The 21,241-nt window shown below is 44.0% G+C and overlaps 1 protein-coding gene and 1 long non-coding RNA gene across 6 annotated transcripts in view; both read left to right on the forward strand.

Annotated features, from left to right (window-relative positions):
* Ltn1 (listerin E3 ubiquitin protein ligase 1) overlaps positions 1–20,194 on the forward strand; it is a 57,766-nt gene extending 37,572 nt beyond the window's left edge. The window contains exons 24-30 of one of the 3 annotated variants that reach the window (XM_052159058.1): positions 253–327; positions 2,680–2,866; positions 11,488–11,659; positions 13,395–13,615; positions 14,174–14,368; positions 17,589–17,756; positions 18,444–20,194. In XM_052159058.1, the coding sequence (XP_052015018.1) occupies positions 253–327; positions 2,680–2,866; positions 11,488–11,659; positions 13,395–13,615; positions 14,174–14,368; positions 17,589–17,756; positions 18,444–18,506 (1,081 nt within the window). In that variant the 3' untranslated portion in view covers positions 18,507–20,194. Of the gene's footprint in view, positions 1–252; positions 328–2,679; positions 2,867–11,487; positions 11,660–13,394; positions 13,616–14,173; positions 14,369–17,588; positions 17,757–18,443 lie in introns of those variants that run through there. The other 2 variants (XM_052159059.1, XM_052159061.1) reach the window with 2 other exon arrangements.
* Positions 14,391–15,458, forward strand: LOC127666264 (uncharacterized). 3 transcript variants are annotated; one of them, XR_007973584.1, is made up of 5 exons: positions 14,391–14,619; positions 14,720–14,916; positions 14,967–15,115; positions 15,266–15,314; positions 15,415–15,457. It is a non-coding gene; the product is annotated as an uncharacterized LOC127666264 (long non-coding RNA). The 3 variants fall into 3 exon arrangements; XR_007973583.1 differs by lacking the exon at positions 15,266–15,314 and having other exon boundaries at positions 14,391–14,519; positions 14,967–15,215; positions 15,415–15,458; XR_007973582.1 differs by lacking the exons at positions 14,967–15,115; positions 15,415–15,457 and having other exon boundaries at positions 15,266–15,402.
* Positions 20,195–21,241: the final 1,047 nt, after the last annotated feature.

Here is a 21,241-nt window from a genome sequence, read left to right on the forward strand (position 1 = left end):
AAAACAAAAAAACCCAGAAAAACAAACAAAAAAATTAAATGAGAAAGGAGACTGGATTATATATATCCTAATAATAGAGAGGACAAGGTTTTGACCATGTCATTTTTGTCCCTTTGTACATCGTATTTGTACAGTTTTGTCTGTAAGCAGTTATTTCGGAAAGGGATTATTAAAGGATATACTCAGCTTTAAGCACAAGTTAGTAGTGGACGTTGGGTGTGTACGCACTAAAGATGACGCTCTGCCTTTCAGACTGATGCCTGAGCTGCCGCAGCATGATCAGGACAACCTGAGGTCTGATGGGGATGAAGAGGAGGAGCCGGCTTTGTAAGGGTTTGGCTTGTTTGCTTTCACTTCACTTTTGTTTTGAGTGTGCGCCATGGAGTGTGATTGCAGGACCTCCTTGGGTTGTGGGTCCTCTCTTTCCACCTTGTCTGTGATAGTCTCTTGTGTGTGCTGCTGCAGTTTGCCCTGCTAGGTGACCCCACCAGCCAATGGGGGTTCTCCTGTCACTACCTCCCATCTTGCCTTAGGAGCTGGAATCAGAGATATGCTCCCACATCCAGCTTTACACTCTGGGGCTCCAAAGTCGGGTCCTTACACGTGTAGAGCAAGCACCTCACACGCTGGGGCATCCCAGCCCACTTCCCTTAGGGCTCTTTTTGTCATATTCTTGTAATTTGCATCCTGACTCTGGCTTCAGATTTGTACCAATTCTGCATGCATACTCTTTGGAAGTTCCAAAAGGCAAATGAAATCCAAAGTTTATGTTAAAGATTTTCTTTTGATATTTTATTACTCTATGTGTGTTGGTATTTTGTCTGTATTTATAACAGAGTACCACATGTGTGCTTGGTGCCCACAGAGTCCAAAGGAGTGTATCACATCCCCCGGAGCTGGAGTTATAGATACTTATGAGATGCCCCGTGGGCGCTGGGAATTGAGCTTCAGTGCTCTCAGCTGCTGAGTGAGCGATCTCCCCTACCCCCTTATTCTCTCTCTTAATTACTCCTGAAGCATATTCAATATGCTGCTGTGCCTTAAGACTCTTTGACCATGTGTAGCTGTGGAAATAATGAAGCAGCTGACGTATCTATTAATCAGTGCTTTGTTCACAGACTATCAGTGCTGAGGGGCAAGTACAGTGTGTAGTAGGTTGTCCTCTAATGGATGCCGCTGCTCTCTAGGAGTGTGTCTGTGTGCTTAGACAGGCGCTTAGACAAAGGGTGACAGCATAGGAACAGTGCAGAAGAACACTGGGCACAGACACTGAGGTGTGTTGTTGAAGATATACATGGAAATGGTGGGTTCAGTGTTTGTCACTCATTATTTTAATTGGATATTTGGCAAGCTCTGAGAGAAAGAATTTCTGTCCCTATTTCACTTTCCACAGCATCCAGAGTGCTCAGGATTGTGGCAAGTCCACAAGTTGTTGTCATTTGTTCAGTGAGAGTCTAAAGGAACTACTGTGCACAAAGCAGCGGAGGGTGTGGTGGATGGTGAAGCTAGACCGCTAGTTAAGACAGATAAGAGACAGCCTGAAAAATGGGATTCTGGGGCTAGGGAACTGGGTCAGTAGGTAAGAGCTCTTCCATGAAGCAGGAGCCTCTGGGGGGAATCCCCAGCACCTACATAAAAGCTGTGTGTGGCTAGATGTGCCTGCTTGCCCGGACTGGGGAAGGGGTCAGGGACAGGCAGGTGCCCTGAACCTGCCTCCCTAAGAGTAGCCTAGACGTGAGTGCTGAGTGGGGCTCAGTGAGAAGACTTTGTCTGAAGGAAGTAAGCTGAAACGTGATAAAGGAAGAAACGCAGTGGTCTCTTGTGGCCTCCACATACCTGTGCATCTGGGCAAACAAATCTATGATACAGCCATGAAGAGGGAGTCACTAAGGATTTAGGACAGCATTTGCTAGGACATGGTATGCCACCAGCTGATGCTGACGTGAGATAGAGCATACACTGCAAAAAGAAGCAGGCTGAGGTGGAGTCATTCCAGAAGTTAGATAACAGTGTTAGGTGGCCGGCCGTTGGAAAGCAACTTCAGATGATATTTGTGAGACAGCACTGGCCGTTGTTACAGACTAGAAGGCGTGGGCCACGGGATGGCAGAAGCTTGGAGAAAGCCAGCAGAGAAAGTAGCACTAAATGAAAAGGGTGCTAAGTGACTCTGGAAGGCCAGTGAGAACTCCGCTTTCTAAGACCCTTCAGCGCACGTGGAAATGGTACTGAGTTAATGTGAGGATCAGCACTGCAGAATACAGACACTCTGAATGTACTCATCCTTCGGCTGAGTCGTGATCTGTTTGACGTGTTGTAACTGTAAAGTAAGACTGTAGGGCGGACAGTAAGGTGAGGCTCCGTGTCTCCTGTTGGTACAGGGCTACTACGGGCCCCACGCCTTCCCTGACCCGCTTTGACAGAAATCACTTGTTCTCTGGCCATGAGACTTGTTTCCTTAATTATAAACAGAAAGTTGGGGTAGATGTTTTCTACAGCTGTATTCGGGTGTTGACACATAGTGTCTTTTTACAGCATGGGATGACATTAATTATTATTATTATTATTATTATTATTTTGGAAAATAGGGGAAGATTTTCTTTGTTTAAATGACTGAAAATTTTAAGTGCCATGAATTCGTTCCGAGCCAGGTACATGTCCTGTGTGATGGTTGTTTCCCAGGTCGCCGCCCGCTGCTCTCATGTCTCTTCTCAGCACTCAGGAGGAGCTGCTGGAGAATGTCCTGGGCTGTGTTCCCGTGGGCCAGATAGTCACCATTAAACCACTGAGCGAGGATTTCTGCTACGTTCTGGGATACCTCCTTACCTGGAAGTTAATACTCACTTTCTTCAAAGCTGCCTCGTCTCAGGTGAATACATACTGGACTTTTGGAGGGTGGGCGGGTGTTATGGAATACACCAGGTGACGGCTGTGGGCTGTGCACTGCAGGGTGTCTCTGAAGCCCCCCCTCCCATCTGGGTGGGAATGCTCTGCATCTGATCCAAACCTAGCCAGCTAGGTTCACTTGCCTGCTGCCAAGATCATGTCCTCTTTCAGATGCAAGCTTCTGTCCCAGGAGTGGATCTTGGAAATGGGTCTGGGTAATTTATTTTCTCCTAACAGAATGTACTCAACCATTTCTGTACTTCAGGGAAAGATCTTTGTATGGTTTAGTTTTGTTCTAATGGTGATTTTAGAGAATCAGAATTAGGTGTTGCTGTTTTGGAAGCCACCACCTTGCTGCACAGATTCAGTTGTTACATCACTGAAAACCCGTGATCTGAAGACAGTCTTTGAAAGGCTACCAAGTGTCCTAAGCAAAAACTTTAGTCCAGCAAAGTAGCCTTTGTAATATCTACCCTAATGTAATGGACTAATAATGTGCAGTTCCTGCATTGGCCGCTAGATGTCTCTGTTACTTCACATGTCAGAAGAACCCACAGCCTCTGCCCTCCTCTGCTCCCACACTCTCCTCCTCTCATTTGTCAGACAGATCCAGCCTGGGCAAGCACTGAGTCTGCTGCCTCAGCCTGTACACTCCTAGCACCATAGGTGTGTGCCACCATGCACAATTAGAGCTTCTACTTCTGTAGAAATACATTTTATTTAAAAATAAACAGCAACAACAAAACCCTTTTTGTCAGTTTTAAGACATGACCTTGTTCTCACGTTGGTTTCAAGACATGTGCATCCCCTTGCCTCGGCCTCAGAGTGCTGGGAATACAAGTGTACACTTTCCTGATGTCAGACTTTGGTTTAATCAGCCCTGGTAAGTTTCTTCTCTTACATAAATATGAAATACTTAGCTGAGAACTTCTCACTTCAAACGTACTTAAATGTTTTTGACATTCTTTTCCAGTCAGTTTTTCAGAAATCTTAAACGATACTTTATGTTGTTGCTTATGCCCGTGCCTTAATACAAATATGTTAGTGTGTACATCCTTATACTTTCGTATTTCAGGGAGGATCATACTAGGAGCAACACTGATCTAGTTGCTAAATAGAATATTTTATTCCTGTCAAGCCCGTTCTTAGGTTTAGTTCTTATGCTACTGTTATTTGCTGATGCATTTTAAGAGTCTTTTTGGAACCTATAGACTTGTTCCTACAAGATTATTGACAAAAATTAACAGCAAATTCAGAATTTGGTGTGTATAAAATTTGTCATCTTAAAAGTGACCATATTCCTTATATCAGGAGAATGGCTACCACTGTGCTTTTTATCCTCACGACAGACAGGAGCTGTTCTTGCTCCTTTCTCGCTCTCCCTCCTGTCCCTCCATTTCCTTCCCCTCTCCACGTGCCCATGGCTACCTCTCTTCTTTTCTCTTCTCCTCTCCTCTCCTCTCCTCCCTCCCCTCCCCTCCCCTCCTTCTCTCCCCTCCCCTTCCCTTCCCTCCCCTCCTCTCCCCTCCCCTCCCCTTCCCTTCCCTTCCCTTCTCTCTCTCTCTCTCCCTCCCCCCTCTCTCTCTGCCTCTGTTAGCATCTCAACTCCCCTCCCCATGCCCTGAATAAACTCTATTCTATACTTAAAAAAAATTAGGTAGGAACCCAAAAAGATTGTACAGAAACTTTTGTTTTTTTAGTTTGAGTACAAGGTCTCACTATGTAGCTGTGGCTTGGGACTCACAAGATCTGCTGCCTCTGTCTTATGAATGCTGCAATTAAAGGAATATACCGTAGTGCCCAGCAACAGCAACATTTTTTAATTGAAAATATTTCATATGATATATTCTGATTACAGCCTAGCCTCCCCTACTGTTCCCAGTTCCTCCTTCCCTCCCTTCCCATCCGGTTCCACACTCTTTCTGTTTCTTCTTATAAAACAAATAGGCATCTAAGAAAAATAGCCAAAGAAAAAGCAGAAGAAACATACACACACATTCACACACGCAATGATCCCATAAATACTCAAAGCTGGAACCCATAATATACACAAAGGATCTGTAAGGTAGAAAAATCCAACAAACAAACAACAAAATACCCTGACAACATGAGAGAAAAAAGCCAACCAAACAAAAAAGCCCTCCAAAGACACCATTGTTGTTTCTGTTGGTATCTACTGCTGTCCTGGGAACTACCCCTAAGAGAAGCTTGTTTCCCCAGTGGGACTTCCTTGGAGAAAATGAAGCTTTCATTTGCAAGTGGTTCTCCATTGGAAATGACTTTTGGGTTAGGATGGGTGTGTGGGCCTACTTCCCTTGTCCGCTCTCAGACCCCATGTGGAGCAGACTTGTGCAGGTCCTGGGCACGAGCATTTATTATTGAGCCTGAAATATGAAAGGAGATAGATATAAACAAATCAACCAGAATGTCACAGAAGAGTAAATGTATTAGCTGTATTCTGAAATGGATTGAGACAGTTAAAAAAAAAATGTAATGGTTTCAAATCATGGGATGCCTTAACTTCTCAAGAAACCCTTAGCAAACTGGATTGAACTGGAGACAGCCCTGTGTATGTTCTTCCTTCTGTTAGAAATGTATAAGTTTGATTAGTTGTTTGTTTTGTTTTGAGACTAGCTTTCCCTTGTAACCTTGGCTATTCTGGAACTCACTCTGTAGACCAGGCTGTCTTGGAACTCAGAGATCCGCCCGCCTGCCTCTACCTCCCTAGTGCTAGGACTAAAGGTGTGCACAACCACTGCCTGGCAGAATACATATTACATCAAGACATGACAGTTCATGGGCGCCATGCAGTATTCCAGCACATGATTGATATCTTCACTGAGAGCTCTATTTTACATATTGGGACATCATCTGTGTAAAGGGCAAACCTTACATGATAGCTGAGTTACAGTTAGGAAGCTGTCGTCATCCTCAGGGCTTAGCACCCAGCGCGCTGGCTCTCAGCAGTCATTTCCCAGTCCCCTCCCCACACCCCCCTCCGTATTACATCATACTAGGTTGCATAGGCTGTCAGTTCACTGTGGAGCCGGGCTTGACTTTGGGTGGACCGCCATCAGTTTCTTCCTGTTGGTTGAAAGGTACTCTGTTGTGTATAATACCACATTTGTTCCTCTGTTGGTAAACATGATACTGCCACTTGTGGGCTATGATTAACAGTGTTACTATAATTCATGAATGTGTCTTTTTTTGAAGATAAGTTTTCATTTCTTTTGCATCATGAACCCCAAAATGGGATTTTCTGGGTCATATTCATGTTTCTCCCATTAATATGGTTGATAAACTCTCTTTTCATCTAGTTTTTTTAAATTAATAAGCAATATGTTTTAATAATATTCTTTCCTCTTCCTCAACTCCTCAACCCCCCCCCCCCCACATCAATAAAACAAAATTGGAGTGTAGTTGATATAAACAGTGATTCTTAATGTAGAAACCTGATTTTTACTCTCCTAGGAGGTATTAATCACAAGTAACTTCTTTTTCCATTAATTTATTTATTTATTCATTTTACATTCCAATTGCAGCCCCCTTCCTTCCAGTCCTTCCCTCAAGCCCCTCCCCCATAGCACCTTTCCCTTCTACTATGACAACAGGGAGGTCTTTCTGGCTACCAGCCCACCCTAGCATCTTAAGTCACTGCAGGACTAGGTGCATCCTCTCCCACTGAGGCCAGATAAGGCAGCCCAGTTGGGAAGAGAATCCACAAGCAGCCCACAGAGTCAGGGACAGCTTCCCTCCAGTTGTGCAGGACCAACATGAAGACCAAGCTGTACATCTACTACATATGTGAGGACCTAGGTCCAGCCCACGTACCACAATCACTTCTTACATTTATTTCCCCTTCTCTAAGATGGGATTTTGTCTGGCTTGTGCATGCTGTCACAGTACCCGTGAGTCCACTGTTGATGTGGATGGCACTGTTTCCTTCCAGTCACCCATCACCTTTGACTCTCAGAATTGTCCTGCAGCCTCTTCCACATATGTGCCTGAGCCTTGAGTGGAGGTGTTTGGTAAAGGCATCTCATTTAGTGCAGAGTAGCTGCACACTGCCCAGTTGTAGGTCTTCTACTACAAGGGAGACGCTTCTCTGATGGGAGCTGAGGGATACACTGATCTATTGATACAGCAATGTGTCATTAGGAGTCATTTTATTGCTATATTCCTTTAGTAGAATAAAAGTGGGTTTTCCCCTGGGCCTGCCCAAGACCTGTTTAGTTTCAGGTTCTTAGCCACCTTGGCAATGTTCTATCTTAGGGAATAGGCCTTAAACCAACCAACCCCCCCCCAAATTTGGTTAAAATTTGTGTCACCATTACACCAGTATGTCATATAGCAGGTGTCTCTTGTAGGCCCTCCACTAGCATACAGCCACCTTCCAGAACCATGAACACTCGTCAGTGGGAATGAAGCTTCTAGTGGGCCACTAGCTCCATTTCTCCATGTTTGATGACGTAAGTTGTATGGTCAACAACAGGGCCATACCATATAGCCTTGGAAATAGCGTATGATGTTTGGGGGAGATGTGCTGTGGGACCCCTTTAGCCAATGACTCAAGAAATGGAACCCATTGCTGGCACTGGAGGTTCTACTTAGTGGCATACCATGTTTGGTTGGGACATTGTCTCTCCATATTCTAAACATATGTTTTAGGAATCCTCCACAGTAGTAGGTTTCTATGTGGCATTTCAAAGGGCTCGGCCTTTAGGTTATTTTTCTCTATATATATTCATTTCTTTACACTTCTCTCCAATCCTCCTCCCTATATAACCCTCCTATTTTAGTCTTGCCTTTATCTCTACAGAATGCTATATTTTATTTCCCCTTCCTTGGGAGATTCTCTCTTCTCACTGGTCTTTTATTAACTACCTAGCCTCTGTGTACTATTTGTATTGAAACACATATCTAAAGCTCAAAAGGTAACATCCTGAGTTACCTCATTCAGGATGGTTGCTTCTGGCTCCATCCAGTTACCTGTAAACTTCAGAATTTCACTTTTTTAACAGCCAAATAACATTCCATTGTGTAAATGTTCCGACGTTTTCTTTATGCACTTAACAGTTGATGGACATTTAGGCTGTTTTCGGGTTTTGTGGGTATTATGAATCGAGCAGTGGTGAGCGTGGATGAGCAAGTGTTTCTGTAATAGCATGGGTGTGTGCCTAACCGCGGGGAGCTGGGTCTTGTGCTAGGTCAATCTTCAGCTTTTTGGGAAACCTCCACACTGATTTTTGTAGAGGTTTTACAAGTTTGCACTCCCACCAGCAGTGTGTAAGTGTTCCCCTTCCCCTGTATGTTTGTGAAAATCTGTTGTTGTTTTATTGACCTTAGCCATTCTGACTGTGGGTAAGAGAAATGTCAAAGCAGCTTTGATTGGCATTTCCCTAATAACTAAGGATGCTGAGTGTCTCCTTAAGTGTTCTCTCTTTTGAGAAATCTCTTGAGTTCCATTCCCCAGTTTTAATTAGGGTTATTGTTTCTTGTGTTTTTAGGTCCTTTGTTTAGTCTAGATGCTAATTGGTAACGATGTGTTTTCATATTCTGTAGGCTGCCTCTTTGCTTTAATGATGGTGTCATTTGTGGCACAGAAGCTTTGAGGCCTCATGAGGGTCCCTTTATAGACTGATGAACTTAGTGGCTGAGTTCTGGTGTACTGTTAGAAGGTCCTAACTTCTGTCAGTGGATTCAGGACCATTTCCTGCTTTCTCTTCTTCTATCAGGGGAAGCATATTTGCTCCTTGATCCACTTGGGGTTGATTTTTCTGCAGAATGATAAGATATGGATCTGTTTTTACTCTACATGCAAATAGCAGGTTTGGCCAAGATTATCTGTTGAGGATGCTGGCTTTTTTCTACGATATACTTGTGGCTGCTTTGTTAAAAACTAGGCAGTCACAGGCGTGTGGGGTTGTCTCTGGATCTTCAGTTCTATTCAGGTGATTGGCATGTGTCAGTGCCATGCTGTTTTTATTACTATAGCTCAGTAATACAACTTGAAATCTGAGATGGTGATACTTCATTATCCAGGATTGCTTTAGCTATCCTGAGTGTTTTGTGTTGGAATTTTGGTGGGGATTGCCTTGAATCTGTAGATTGCTTTTGATAAGATGGCCATTTTTACATTATTAATTCTTCTGATACATGATCCAGTGTTTTAAAAGTGTTTATTTCATTCTTACATATGTATGTGTCTATATGTTTGTTTAGGTATGAGCTTGTGAGTGTGGACATCTTTGGAGGCCAAAAGAGGGTATAGGATGTCAGATCCTTTATAGCTGGAGTTATGGGTGGTTGTGAACCCACCAGTATGGGTCCTGGGAATCAAAGTCCAGTCATCTGCAAGAGTAGCAAGTGGTCTCACCTGATGAGCCATCTATCCAGCCCTCTCCCCTACTTTTCTGAAATGTCTCACTGTGTAGACCAGCTGACTTGGGACTAATCTAGCCTCACACTGATCTTCAGCTTGTAGCAGTATTTCTGCCTGCCTTTCCAAATGCTGGGATTATAGACTCATGCCACAACCACAGAAAAACATGCCAACAAAGATGGGATTGCTATTATTTTAATTTTTAAAGGATTTACTTGATTTTTAATTATGTGCACATGTGGTGGTAGTGGTAGGCATCTATGGAGTCAGGACCTCTGGAACTAGAGTTACTTGCAGTTACGAGCTCCCTGACGTAGGTGCTGGGAAGTGAGCTGAGGTCCTCTGAAGGACAGTCCACACTCCTAAGCACTGGGCCGTTTCTCTGACCCCTTCTTTATGTTTTAAGATAGTTTCATGTAGCCAAGACTGGCCTCAGATTCACTAGGTAGTCTAGAATGTCCTTCAACTTCTGGTCTCTTGTCCTGTAGCTCTGAAGTCTGGGATTACAGGTATACATGAGTACACTAAGTTTTATGCAGTGTGGACTGAACCATGGGGCCCGCAGGAAGAGAGCGAGTTGAAGTGGTAGGCTTGTGTGACAGGCATCCTTATTCAGTGAACTGTCTTCCCGACTTCTGTATTAACTTTTTTTATTCGTTTAGTTTTTGAAAATATGTTGCAGACCTCAGGATGCTTTACAAAAGCACTTAACCGTTTGTGTCTGCAGTGTGCCATACAATTTGTCTTTATTTGAGTGTTTTCTCCTGATTAATTTTTAATAGAGGTACTTTCCATCATGAGGCTTGATCCCTTAGCAGGTGTGTTACTGCCTGTACTGGTGTGTTGGTAGTGTAAGAGTTAGCAGGTGTGTTACTGCCTGTGCTGGTGTGTTGGTGGTGTAAGACTTTGCTACTTGGGAAAGGTTCTGTCTCTAGATGTCTCCATTGCAAAGGTTTTATCAGCATGTCTTAAGAGTCAGCTCCAGAGCTTACAGATCTTACAGCTTATGCTGTGAGGTGTGCGGCTTGTTGAAAGGAATCATCATGGGACTGTTGCAGAGACCAAAGCCGTAAAGATGGAGAAAAAAACAGGCTGTGCTATTGGGGGGGGGGGGGGTTCAAGACTGGGTTTCTCTGTGTAGTCCTGGCTATCCTGGAACTCACTCTGTAGACCAGGCTGGCCTTGAACTCAGAACTCCCGCTTCCCAAGTTCTAGGATTAAAGGCGTGTGCCACCACTGCCCAGCCTGCCAGACACTGCCCGGGCCAGGCTGTGCTATTGAGAAACAAATAGTTACAACACATGAGTCTCACACAGAGTTCCGGTGCTCGCTCACACGGTGCCAAATTCTCCTAATTTTAAGGGGAACTAGAATTTTTTTTTTTTAAATAGTATTTGGTTTTTTTTTTTTTTTTTTTTAGATTTATTTATTTATTTTTTATATGTAAGTACACTGTAGCTGTCTTCAGACACCCCAGAAGAGGACATCGGATCTCATTACAGATGGTTGTGAGCCACCATGTGGTTGCTGGGATTTGAACTCAGGACCTCTGGAAGAACAGTCAGTGCTCTTAACCGTTGAGCCATCTCTCCAGCCCCCCTAGAAATTTTTTATTCAGAATTTTCTGATTGGTGGTAAAATACTTATGGCATTTTCTGCCACTCATTGCTGTGTTCTGTTCTTAAAGAATGCTGTCATATTTGAGATAGGGAAAAGTTAACCTTGAAAATGAGATTAGTTTTACTCAGGAATTTGCAAGATTTAGACTACGGTGTGGAAGGAATGTGTGGCAGCATATGAGTTCGTCATCTGTGTGCAATGACAACTAGATATGCCTGGAGCACATGGAGCTGCAGACCAGCGCTGGCTGCATCGATGGGGGTTGATTTGAGAAAGATCTTAGAGCTGTGCATCTAACAATGAAGAGGGACACTGCTGGCTTATGGGGAAAGGTGCAGGGCCACACCATGGCGGACTCAAGGGCTGCGCCTCATTTATAGGAGTGCTGCTGTAATGTCTGTTCTGACCGTGCTGGAGATGCGCTTACTGTCTCATGTGGCGCATGTTAGTGTTCTGCCACTGAACTACATGACTAACCTCTCTGTATAATTCCACGTGTGGGAATGCATTATACCATAGCGCTGCATGATCTATGACAGGGTTATTTGTTCTTTTGTCTTGGGATAGTTGAGTTTACTAATCCATTCTCTGCTTTTCACCAGCTCCGTGCTCTGTATTCAATGTACCTTCGGAAAACAAAGAGTCTGAATAAGTTACTCTATCATCTCTTCAGACTTATGCCAGAAAACCCTACTTATGGAGAGACAGCTATTGAGGTATCAAATAAAGACCCCAAGACCTTCTTCACCGAGGAGGTTCAGCTGAGTATTAGAGGTCAGTGAGTGACACGTGCATAACTTCTTAGAGACTTTGCTCAGGCCCAGTTGTACTAAGCTTCCTGGAGTTATGGAGGAGAGTCCAGATGGAAGTCTCAACTCTGCGGGTGCCAAAACGCATGCTTTTCCACATTCATCTACTAGAACAGAGAGCTGGACCTTAGAGATAAGAATGTCATTAATTTTGGAAGCTTAGTATTCTATATGAATCTTTTCTTTTAATTTTTGTTTTTTAAGACAGGGCCTCACTCTCTGGCCCATGCTAACCTGGGACTTTATGTAGGATGGCCTCAGATTCCTAAAGATCTGTTTGCCTCTTCTGGGGTTAAGGGAATGTGCCACCACACCCAGATATCTATATTCAGTTGATGAAACAAAATTAAAGTGAAGTTTATGTTCTTCACCTGGAAGCTCAGACTTTAGTTGAGACAGAAATGTAGTCCATCTGTCTGCATGAGCCACCTGTGAAGAACTAAACATCCCTGACTGGAGAGTGCTGTGAAGCTGGGCATGGTATGTGCACGAGGTTTCTTCCCAGAGAGGCCAGAAGAGGGTGTCTGCTCCCTAGAACCGGAATTACAGACAGCTGGGAGTAGCCGTCTGGGTACTGGGAATCTAGGTTCTTTGCAAGAGCAACAAATGTTCCTAACCACTGGGCTATCTCTCCAGGTCCTGGGTGGTTTTTCTAGGACTTCAGTCCAGTAGCTTAGTGAGCTTTGGGGACAGTAAAGGAGACAGCTTACTTTTATAATTAAAAAACAAACAAACAAACAAACAACCCGAAAGAGCCTTACATGTTTCTCTTTTAAAAATATTTGTCCCATTTCATTTCTGTCTTTTGTGTGAGACATAGGATAGTCTTTCCAGACTTCTGTATCAGAGGGATTTTTACTCCTACCTCTTATTATTGTGGACCCGACTGAGCATATGGGAGGATGCTAATCCTCCAGGAGTTGGGGTTCAGTTCGCGTGTGTGGAAGGATGCTAATCCTCCAGGAGTTGGGGTTCAGTTTGAGTGTGTGGGAGGATGCTAATCCTCCAGGAGTTGGGGTTCAGTTTGAGTGTGTGGGAGGATGCTAATCTTCTAGGAGTTGGGATTCAGTTTGCGTGTGTGGGAGGATGCTAATCTTCTAGGAGTTGGGGTTCAGTTTGCGTGTGTGGGAGGATGCTAATCTTCTAGGAGTTGGGGTTCAGTTTGCGTGTGTGGGAGGATGCTAATCTTCTAGGAGTTGGGGTTCAGTTTGCGTGTGTGGGAGGATGCTAATCCTCCAGGAGTTGGGGTTCAGTTTGAGTGTGTGGGAGGATGCTAATCTTCTAGGAGTTGGGGTTCAGTTTGCGTGTGTGGGAGGATGCTAATCTTCTAGGAGTTGGGGTTCGGTTTGAGTGTGTGGGAGGATGCTAATCCTCCAGGAGTTGGGGTTCAGTTTGAGTGTGTGGGAGGATGCTAATCTTCTAGGAGTTGGGGTTCGGTTTGAGTGTGTGGGAGGATGCTAATCCTCCAGGAGTTGGGGTTCAGTTTGAGTGTGTGGGAGGATGCTAATCTTCTAGGAGTTGGGGTTCAGTTTGAGTGTGTGGGAGGATGCTAATCCTCCAGGAGTTGGGGGCCTTTCTCTGTTTTATGAGGTGCCACACTATTGTTGAGTAGTAGCCATGGCTGTCTAAGGAGTATTCTGTCAGTCTGCTGCTCCAGGCGAAAAGTGCACAGCACTAATTGGAATTTGTTTCCTCCTCAGAAACAGCCACTCTTCCATACCATATCCCACACCTGGCATGCTCCGTCTATCACATGACTTTGAAAGACTTGCCTGCCATGGTTAGGCTATGGTGGAATAGCAGTGAGAAGCGTGTCTTCAATATCGTCGATAGATTCACAAGCAAGTATGTCAGCAATGTTCTTTCTTTTCAAGAAATATCTTCTGTACAAACAAGTACCCAGTTATTCAGTGGCATGACGGTTAGTATTGTCTTGGCTTCTTCTAGATAAATGAATACCAGCTATATTTCTGATTGCTTAGTTCATCATAAGTTGTAATCTTTGATTCAAAATTGATAGAAAATAATTTACCTCATTTTCTGACTCCTGCGTGTTAACAAAGATATGGTAGACATCTTACAGTTGGATACTCTCTATGCACAAAGCATCCCTTGTGAGACAAACTGTAAATGTAGTAAAGTCACTCTAAAGCATGCAAAGTTTTTTGTTTTTTGTTTGTTTTTTTTTTTGAGACACTGTCTCACTTGTAACCTTGGCTCACAAGGAACTCCCTCTGGAGTCCAGTCTAGACATCCACCTGCCTCTGCCCTCGGAGCTTGGATTGAAGGTACACACCATCACCCTCTGCCACACGCCAGGCTCTTAAGCCTGCTGTTTAAATGCCTAGTGTCAGATAAATGATGGGTTTATGTCCTTATTCTTTGTAGTCTTCAGCTGTTAGTCGATCAAAGTGTTTGGTGTAATAAGTTATTTGGCATAGAAAAATACCTTTTTTTATTGTATTGCATTGTATTGTAGGTTAAGGCGCGAGCTACTACTCGAGAAGTGATGGCCACTTACAGCATCGAAGACATAGTCATTGAGCTCATAATACAGTTGCCTTCCAATTACCCTCTGGGTTCAATAACCGTGGAGAGCGGGAAGAGGATCGGCGTGGCCGTGCAGCAGTGGCGCAACTGGATGCTGCAACTGAGTACATACCTCACCCACCAGGTGCGCTCCTGCCTTCAGACAGGGCCCTGCTAGAGAGAGCGGCGGGGCAGGTGCACTCCTGCCTTCAGACAGGGCCCATGCTAGAGAGCGCGGCTGGGCAGGTGCGCTCCTGCCTTCAGACAGGGCCCTGCTAGAGAGAGCGGCTGGGCAGGTGCACTCCTGCCTTCAGACAGGGCCCTGCTAGAGAGAGCAGCTGGGCAGGTGCACTCCTGCCTTCAGACAGGGCCCTGCTAGAGAGAGCAGCTGGGCAGGTGCACTCCTGCCTTCAGACAGGGCCCTGCTAGAGAGAGCAGATGGGCAGGTGCACTCCTGCCTTCAGACAGGGCCCTGCTAGAGAGAGCAGCTGGGTAGGTGCACTCTGCCTTCAGACAGGGCCCTGCTAGAGAGAGCAGCTGGGCAGGTGCACTCTGCCTTCAGACAGGGCCCTGCTAGAGAGAGCAGCTGGGCAGGTGCACTCCTGCCTTCAGACAGGGCCCTGCTAGAGAGAGCAGCTGGGCAGGTGCACTCTGCCTTCAGACAGGGCCCTGCTAGAGAGAGCGGCTGGGCAGGTGCACTCCTGCCTTCAGACAGGGCCCTGCTAGAGAGAGTAGCTGGGCAGGTGCACTCTGCCTTCAGACAGGGCCCTGCTAGAGAGAGCAGCTGGGCAGGTGCACTCCTGCCTTCAGACAGGGCCCTGCTAGAGAGAGCGGCTGGGCAGGTGCACTCCTGCCTTCAGACAGGGCCCTGCTAGAGAGAGCGGCTGGGCAGGTGCACTCCTGCCTTCAGACAGGGCCCTGCTAGAGAGAGCAGCTGGGCAGGTGCGCTCCTGCCTTCAGACAGGGCCCTGCTAGAGAGAGCAGCTGGGCAGGTGTACTCCTGCCTTCAGACAGGGCCCTGCTAGAGAGAGCAGCTGGGCAGGTGCACTCTGCCTTCAGACAGGGCCCTGCTAGAGAGAGCGGCTGGGCAGGTGCACTCCTGCCTTCAGACAGGGCCCTGCTAGAGAGAGCGGCTGGGCAGGTGCACTCCTGCCTTCAGACAGGGCCCTGCTAGAGAGCGCGGCTGGGCAGGTGCGCTCCTGCCTTCAGACAGGGCCCTGCTAGAGAGAGCGGCTGGGCAGGTGCGCGCCTGCCTTCAGACGAGGGCCCTGCTAAAAGGTCTGGGGTAAAGCTGGGCATGGTGGCGCACTCCTTTAATCCCAACGCTTGGAAGGCAGAGGCAGGCGGATCTCTGAGTTCGACGATAGCCTGGTCTATAAATTGAGTCCAGGACAGTCAGAGCTACACAGAGAAACCCTGTCTTGGGGAAAAAAATTAGCCAAACGACCAAAATAAAATAAAACAAACAGAAAATTCTTGGCAAATGCGTTTCTAAATGACCTGAAGCTGTCATCTCTGCTTTGCTCTTCAAGTTCTGTACTTAATTTCCTGTTGCTTGGCAGAGACGAGACGACTGCATTCCATTGACAGTGCACAAGATGTAGAGTAACCTGTGGGACTAAAGAAATTAAGGGACTCCCGTGAGAGACTCGACTGACCAGTGTTTTCTCAGTTGCTTTTATTCCTGCATTTAAACTTTGCTTTGATCTTTAATTATAAATCTCTAGTTTTGTTTGTATGTTGCAAAGTATATACTTTAAGTATTTTGCAGTAAAAATTATTTTAAAGATGATTTACATTGCATTATTGTAAATCAGCTGAGCTGGTTGGATGATGTGACTGTTAGTTGAAAAGTCAGTTGTCAGGAGAGCCATTCAGAATGACTTCATTTTCTCAGAGAGGCTAAGAGCCTAACACTTAGTCATTGGTTCAGGAAGCTTTAAAGTTTTTTCTATTTTTTTTTTTTTGTTTTGTTTTTGTTTTGTTTAAAGAATACTGTGTTTTTTCCAGTTTCCTGCACACGCACTCTGTCTTGGGCATGCCCGCTCTCAGCTTCCCTCCCAGACTCGCTCTCAGATGTCTCCCTTCAGCCGTCGTCTGTTTCATGTCATGGTCCCTCCCCACACTGAGTGCTGTTCTCCCTGCCTGCTGTACTGTTGGCTGACCTACTGTGTGCCGGCTACCATAGCTGCCGGAGTGTCTAAGTGCACAAGTCCTGCCCTGCGCAGAAGAGAGCTTCCTCCGTAGCCTCTGGCGCTTACCTTCTCTCTGCTCCTCTTCTAAGACGGTTCCTAAGCTTCAAGTGCTTGTTCAGAGGCCTCACTTAGGGAGTCTCAGTTGTGAGCCGCTCAGTTGCTCAGCATGTGACGAGCTCTGAGTGCTCTCTCTAGTGCGGCCACACAAGAAAGGACATCACCTATCTGTGGGCTTGAAACATACATGTTTACAAGTTAAAACCATGCTTGTCATTTGGCAAAGTAACAGTAATATAGAGCCATGGGCTTTGGCCAGGTTTACAGTACCAGGTTCGAATCCCTCTGATGAAGCAGGTCACAGACCCAGTGAGAAAGCTGTGGCCACCTTCACAGCCTCGGGCCACCACTGCACGGTGGTCCCCTTCTGGCACTGAAGGCAGGGAGCAAGTGTTGAAGTCAGCTCTAGCTTGGTTTCTCCGTTCTGCCCCCAGTGCTGAGCACAGAGTTCTGGTAGTTACCTTGTTCTGACAGGCATCAGGAATGATTGTAACAGCCCTGATCCAGATTGGGGGCCTCTGGAACCTTGCTAACCAACCATTCACGCATAGGTAGCATATGTTAAATTATTTTTTAAATTACTTTTTTTTCCCTTTTTCGTAAAGAGGATACAAAGTTTGGGTTAAGGGGAGGTAGTTAGAGGCAGATGTGAGTGGAGACCAGGGAGAAATTGGTGGATATGACCAAAGCACATTATGTAAAAGTCTCAGGTTAATAAAAAAAAAAAAACCTAAGTAAATGAATAAATAATAAATAAATGGATTTAAATTAGCTTACAAGGTGTGGGTTTCTATAAGGGTTTCTTGTATTCCCTTCCCTTTGGTTAATTCACTTATAAACTTCCACTTCTCTTCTGTGCCCCTGCCTGAATCTTGCTTAAGCCTTTAACCCCTAGGATTTCTTGTTAAAACTGTCTTTAATGATAAGAACTATATTTCTTTCTAAAAATTCAGTAGTAATTTAAAATAACATTTAAGAAAGTTAGGAGATAATATGATCAGCCAGATTCTCTTCTTTCAGAATTAAAATTCAGCCTGAAATTTGTGGTATTGAATAAAAGTACCATTTGGAGACCTTTAGTATGTGTTGACTGTCTTTCCTCTTTTCTAACAGAACGGAAGTATCATGGAAGGCTTAGCATTATGGAAGAATAATGTAGACAAACGATTTGAGGGTGTTGAAGACTGTATGATCTGCTTCTCAGTTATTCATGGTTTCAACTATTCCCTTCCCAAAAAAGCCTGTAGAACATGCAAGAAAAAGTTCCACTCAGCCTGCTTGGTAAGGCAAAGAGAAATCTCTTAACAGTCTTTGTGGTTTGTATATGTTACATGTGATATTTATTTGAAAGATTGTGTGTCGGGCCAGTAAGATGATCTCAGCAGGTAAAGGAAGGGCACTTGCTGCCTGAGACTGGCAGCCACGGAAGGTACGAGAGAACCAGCCTGACAGAATTGTTCTTACAACCTCATGACCCAGTCACTGTCATGCCAACACACAACTTACGGTTATGTGTTTATAGGAGACCCAAAGAAATGACTTTTTCTATAAAAGATTATTAGTGATTTACTGAGATGGTGTATCAAAGCCCTTTAAGGAATGGATACTTCACGTGGGGCTCTTAGCACTCAGTGATTGATGGTCTTGGGAGATCTTGGCCTGGATGGGAGGCTATAAGACTTGACTTTGGCCGTCCAGCACCAGAGCCCTTTATCTTTTAAACACTGTTGGGAAGAACATATGATTTCTCCATATGTCTTCATTCCACCTTAGCTTTATGTGTGAGCCCTCGTATACTGTGTCACAGTGTAGCCTCAAGAAAGAACATTTCATTGTGTTAATTTTGGAGACATGATGCAAAATGCTTGGTTTGTTCTCTTTTTCATTTTGTCACTACAGATTACCTTCTATGTGTATATGTGAGATGAAAGCCTTAAAACTTTAACATTAAAACCTTTTCTTTTTCAGTACAAATGGTTTACATCTAGCAACAAGTCCACTTGTCCGCTCTGTCGGGAAACCTTTTTCTGAGGTTTTTCATTGGAAGTCGCCCCTGCAGTAGGTCAAGCCAGAGGGAATGGATTGGGCTCCATCTTGAAGTACTGACGTGAAGCCAGTGAGCATGACAGAAATGCCACCTCTGTCAGTGTGATCCTCAAGTCAGGCTCACCTCTCTGTAGAGTGCTTTGTAAATCTTCGGAAACTTTTCTTTTACAAGAGAATATTACATATTTGAAAGAAAATATTTATATTAATGGCTTAATCTCTTTGTATATTTAAAATTAAAATAAATATATCTCTTCTTAAATATTCTAAATTATAGAACCGAAATTTGTGAAAGCATAAACTCTATTATAACTTAAGAAAGCATCCATGTTTTGGTCTATGCTGGTGAACAGTCCAAGTATAAGGCCCGTGACCCGAGAGCTGACTTACGTGTGTGGATGAGACGAAGGCTTGTTTGTTAGTGAGGACAACGATAATTTAAAATGACTCTGATTTTCATTGATTTAATGATAAAGACACTGAGCTATTTCCATCCTCATCCAGAGCTGTTTGAAGTGAACTCTAAAATTTCACATGATGAAATAACTGAGTGAACTCTAAGGGGCACTGTCAAGAATTGTGAAATTCATAGCTTACATCCTTGACACTAATCTTTTGTTTGAGAAAGAATTATTTCCATGTTAATGAGGTTTGAATTGTGAATGTGTTGGTTGAATCTATTACTCAGTTTAGTGAGTCTACAAAGAGTGAGAATCTGAAGCAAGCAGTTATTTGGTTAGTTTGTGAGGTAAAATGGTAGCAGACTCAAGAAACGAATAAAGATCACTAAGGTATACTTGTGTGTGGAGAAAAAAATACTGAAAAATCTTGTAGGAGGCTGTAAATTTTGTAAACAAAGTTTGCTATCCTTACTAGCCATAGTTACACCAAATCAGGAATTGGGGGAGCTAATTATTTAAAACTATCAGGAATGAAGGATATAGTACTAAGTAAAATTAATATTTTTGTTTTGTTTTTGTTTTGTTTTGAGACAGGATTTCACTATGTAGCTCTGGGCTGGGCTGGAACTCACCCTGTAGACCAGATTAGCCTGGAACTCAAGAGATCTTCCTGTCTCTGCTTCCCAAGTGCTGGGGTTAAAGTGTACCACCAAGCCTGGTGAAATTATGTCTTAATGGACCGAAGTGTGCAAACACGTGAAATCTGCCTTTGGTTACAGTGCCCTTGCCTTTAAACACTGTATTCACAGTATATAGTGTGGAAGTTTGGAACACAGTCTTCCATTTCATATCTAGTAGTTAGGATACCTAAAAGTTCAGTTCATCACCTGTGTTTCAAATGTTTAATTAGAAGGGTGCAACACGTGTCAAATAAAATTACTGTTTACCATCAACTAGTCAAAATGACTGTTATTGAAATAGTATGAAACTGGTCAGGATCACAGTCCAGAGGAAGAACTATGTATGGGTTGCAAGTCAGTATCAGTTTGTCTGTCTTCTGGTTTTTTCTGTGTAGTATTTATTATCTTACAATCTTGAGGTCAGAGAAGGAGTGAAGTGTAGATAGCAAGTCTCTACTACCTCTTAGCCCCTACAACACTCTTACCTTTCTGTCTGCCTCTGACATAGTAGTCACAAGGATTGTGGGATGCCTCTGTGAAAATTACTCTTTTTCTCTTCAAGTGGTTTTACAATAAAATTTTGTTTATAACATTTCCAGTATTGGTTCTTGACTTTTGACCCAAAGCCCAAGTAGAAGAGAAGATAGGGTAGAAGAGCTTTGGCTTTGTGCATGTGAGAGCTCAGGACTCCAAACACATGCTGCGAGACTTGTGTGCATAGTTGTCAGTTCACTCCTGTTGATAATGCTAAGGGAAGCTTTCCAGAAGCAAGACTGACACTTGGAATACCACATACAGGGTTTATTTATTTAGTTTTGACAACACTCATGGACAGGATACCAGCCCTGACAATTTTAGCATAAAAGGAACTTAAAATCGCCAGAGTCAAAGCCCTGTTACAAATTTACTTAAAATCCGAAACTAAATAGCAATTTCTAAAATTTATTTTTAATTTATTTTTCTCATCCTTTAACATATGTATATGCATTTCTGCTTAAATAATATTAACACAATACATTTTATGGTGTGAATAGTTAGTTGATTATTATACCATTATTAAATTACAAAAATTTCAAAATAGTCAGAAAATAGTAAAATGACAGTATTTTACTTGTACTCTTCCCATTACTATTTTGCCATATTTGCTTCTGATTTTTAAAGAAATAAAATGTTAACTCTTTTATATTCTCTGGCCCATTCTTCCTTCTCCAGAGCCAGCTTACTGTTATAAAGTCTGTGCACTCCTTCATACCTGACGATTTATACTTCTGCTCTATGTGCTTCCTGCTACAAATAACGTGTGGCAGGGTTTTGCTTTAGAGAAATCTGAAGGTGCTAGCCTACTTGTGTCATCTTTTACAACTTCCTTCTCCACTTAACTACCTACCATTTGACATCATACCTACCAGTCCTCCTCATACCTACCAGTCCTCCTCATACCTACCAGTCCTCCTCATACCTACTAGTCCTCCTCATACCTACCAGTCCTCCTCATACCTACCAGTCCTCCTCATACCTACCAGTCCTCCTCAAACCTACCAACTCTCCTCAAACCTACCAGTCCTCCTCATACCTACCAGTCCTCCTCCTCATACCTATCATCTTCCTCACCATACCTACCAGTCCTCCTAATTGCCAT

The sequence above is a fragment of the Apodemus sylvaticus genome, chromosome 15, assembly GCF_947179515.1.
Source record: "Apodemus sylvaticus chromosome 15, mApoSyl1.1, whole genome shotgun sequence".
NCBI lineage: Eukaryota > Metazoa > Chordata > Mammalia > Rodentia > Muridae > Apodemus > Apodemus sylvaticus.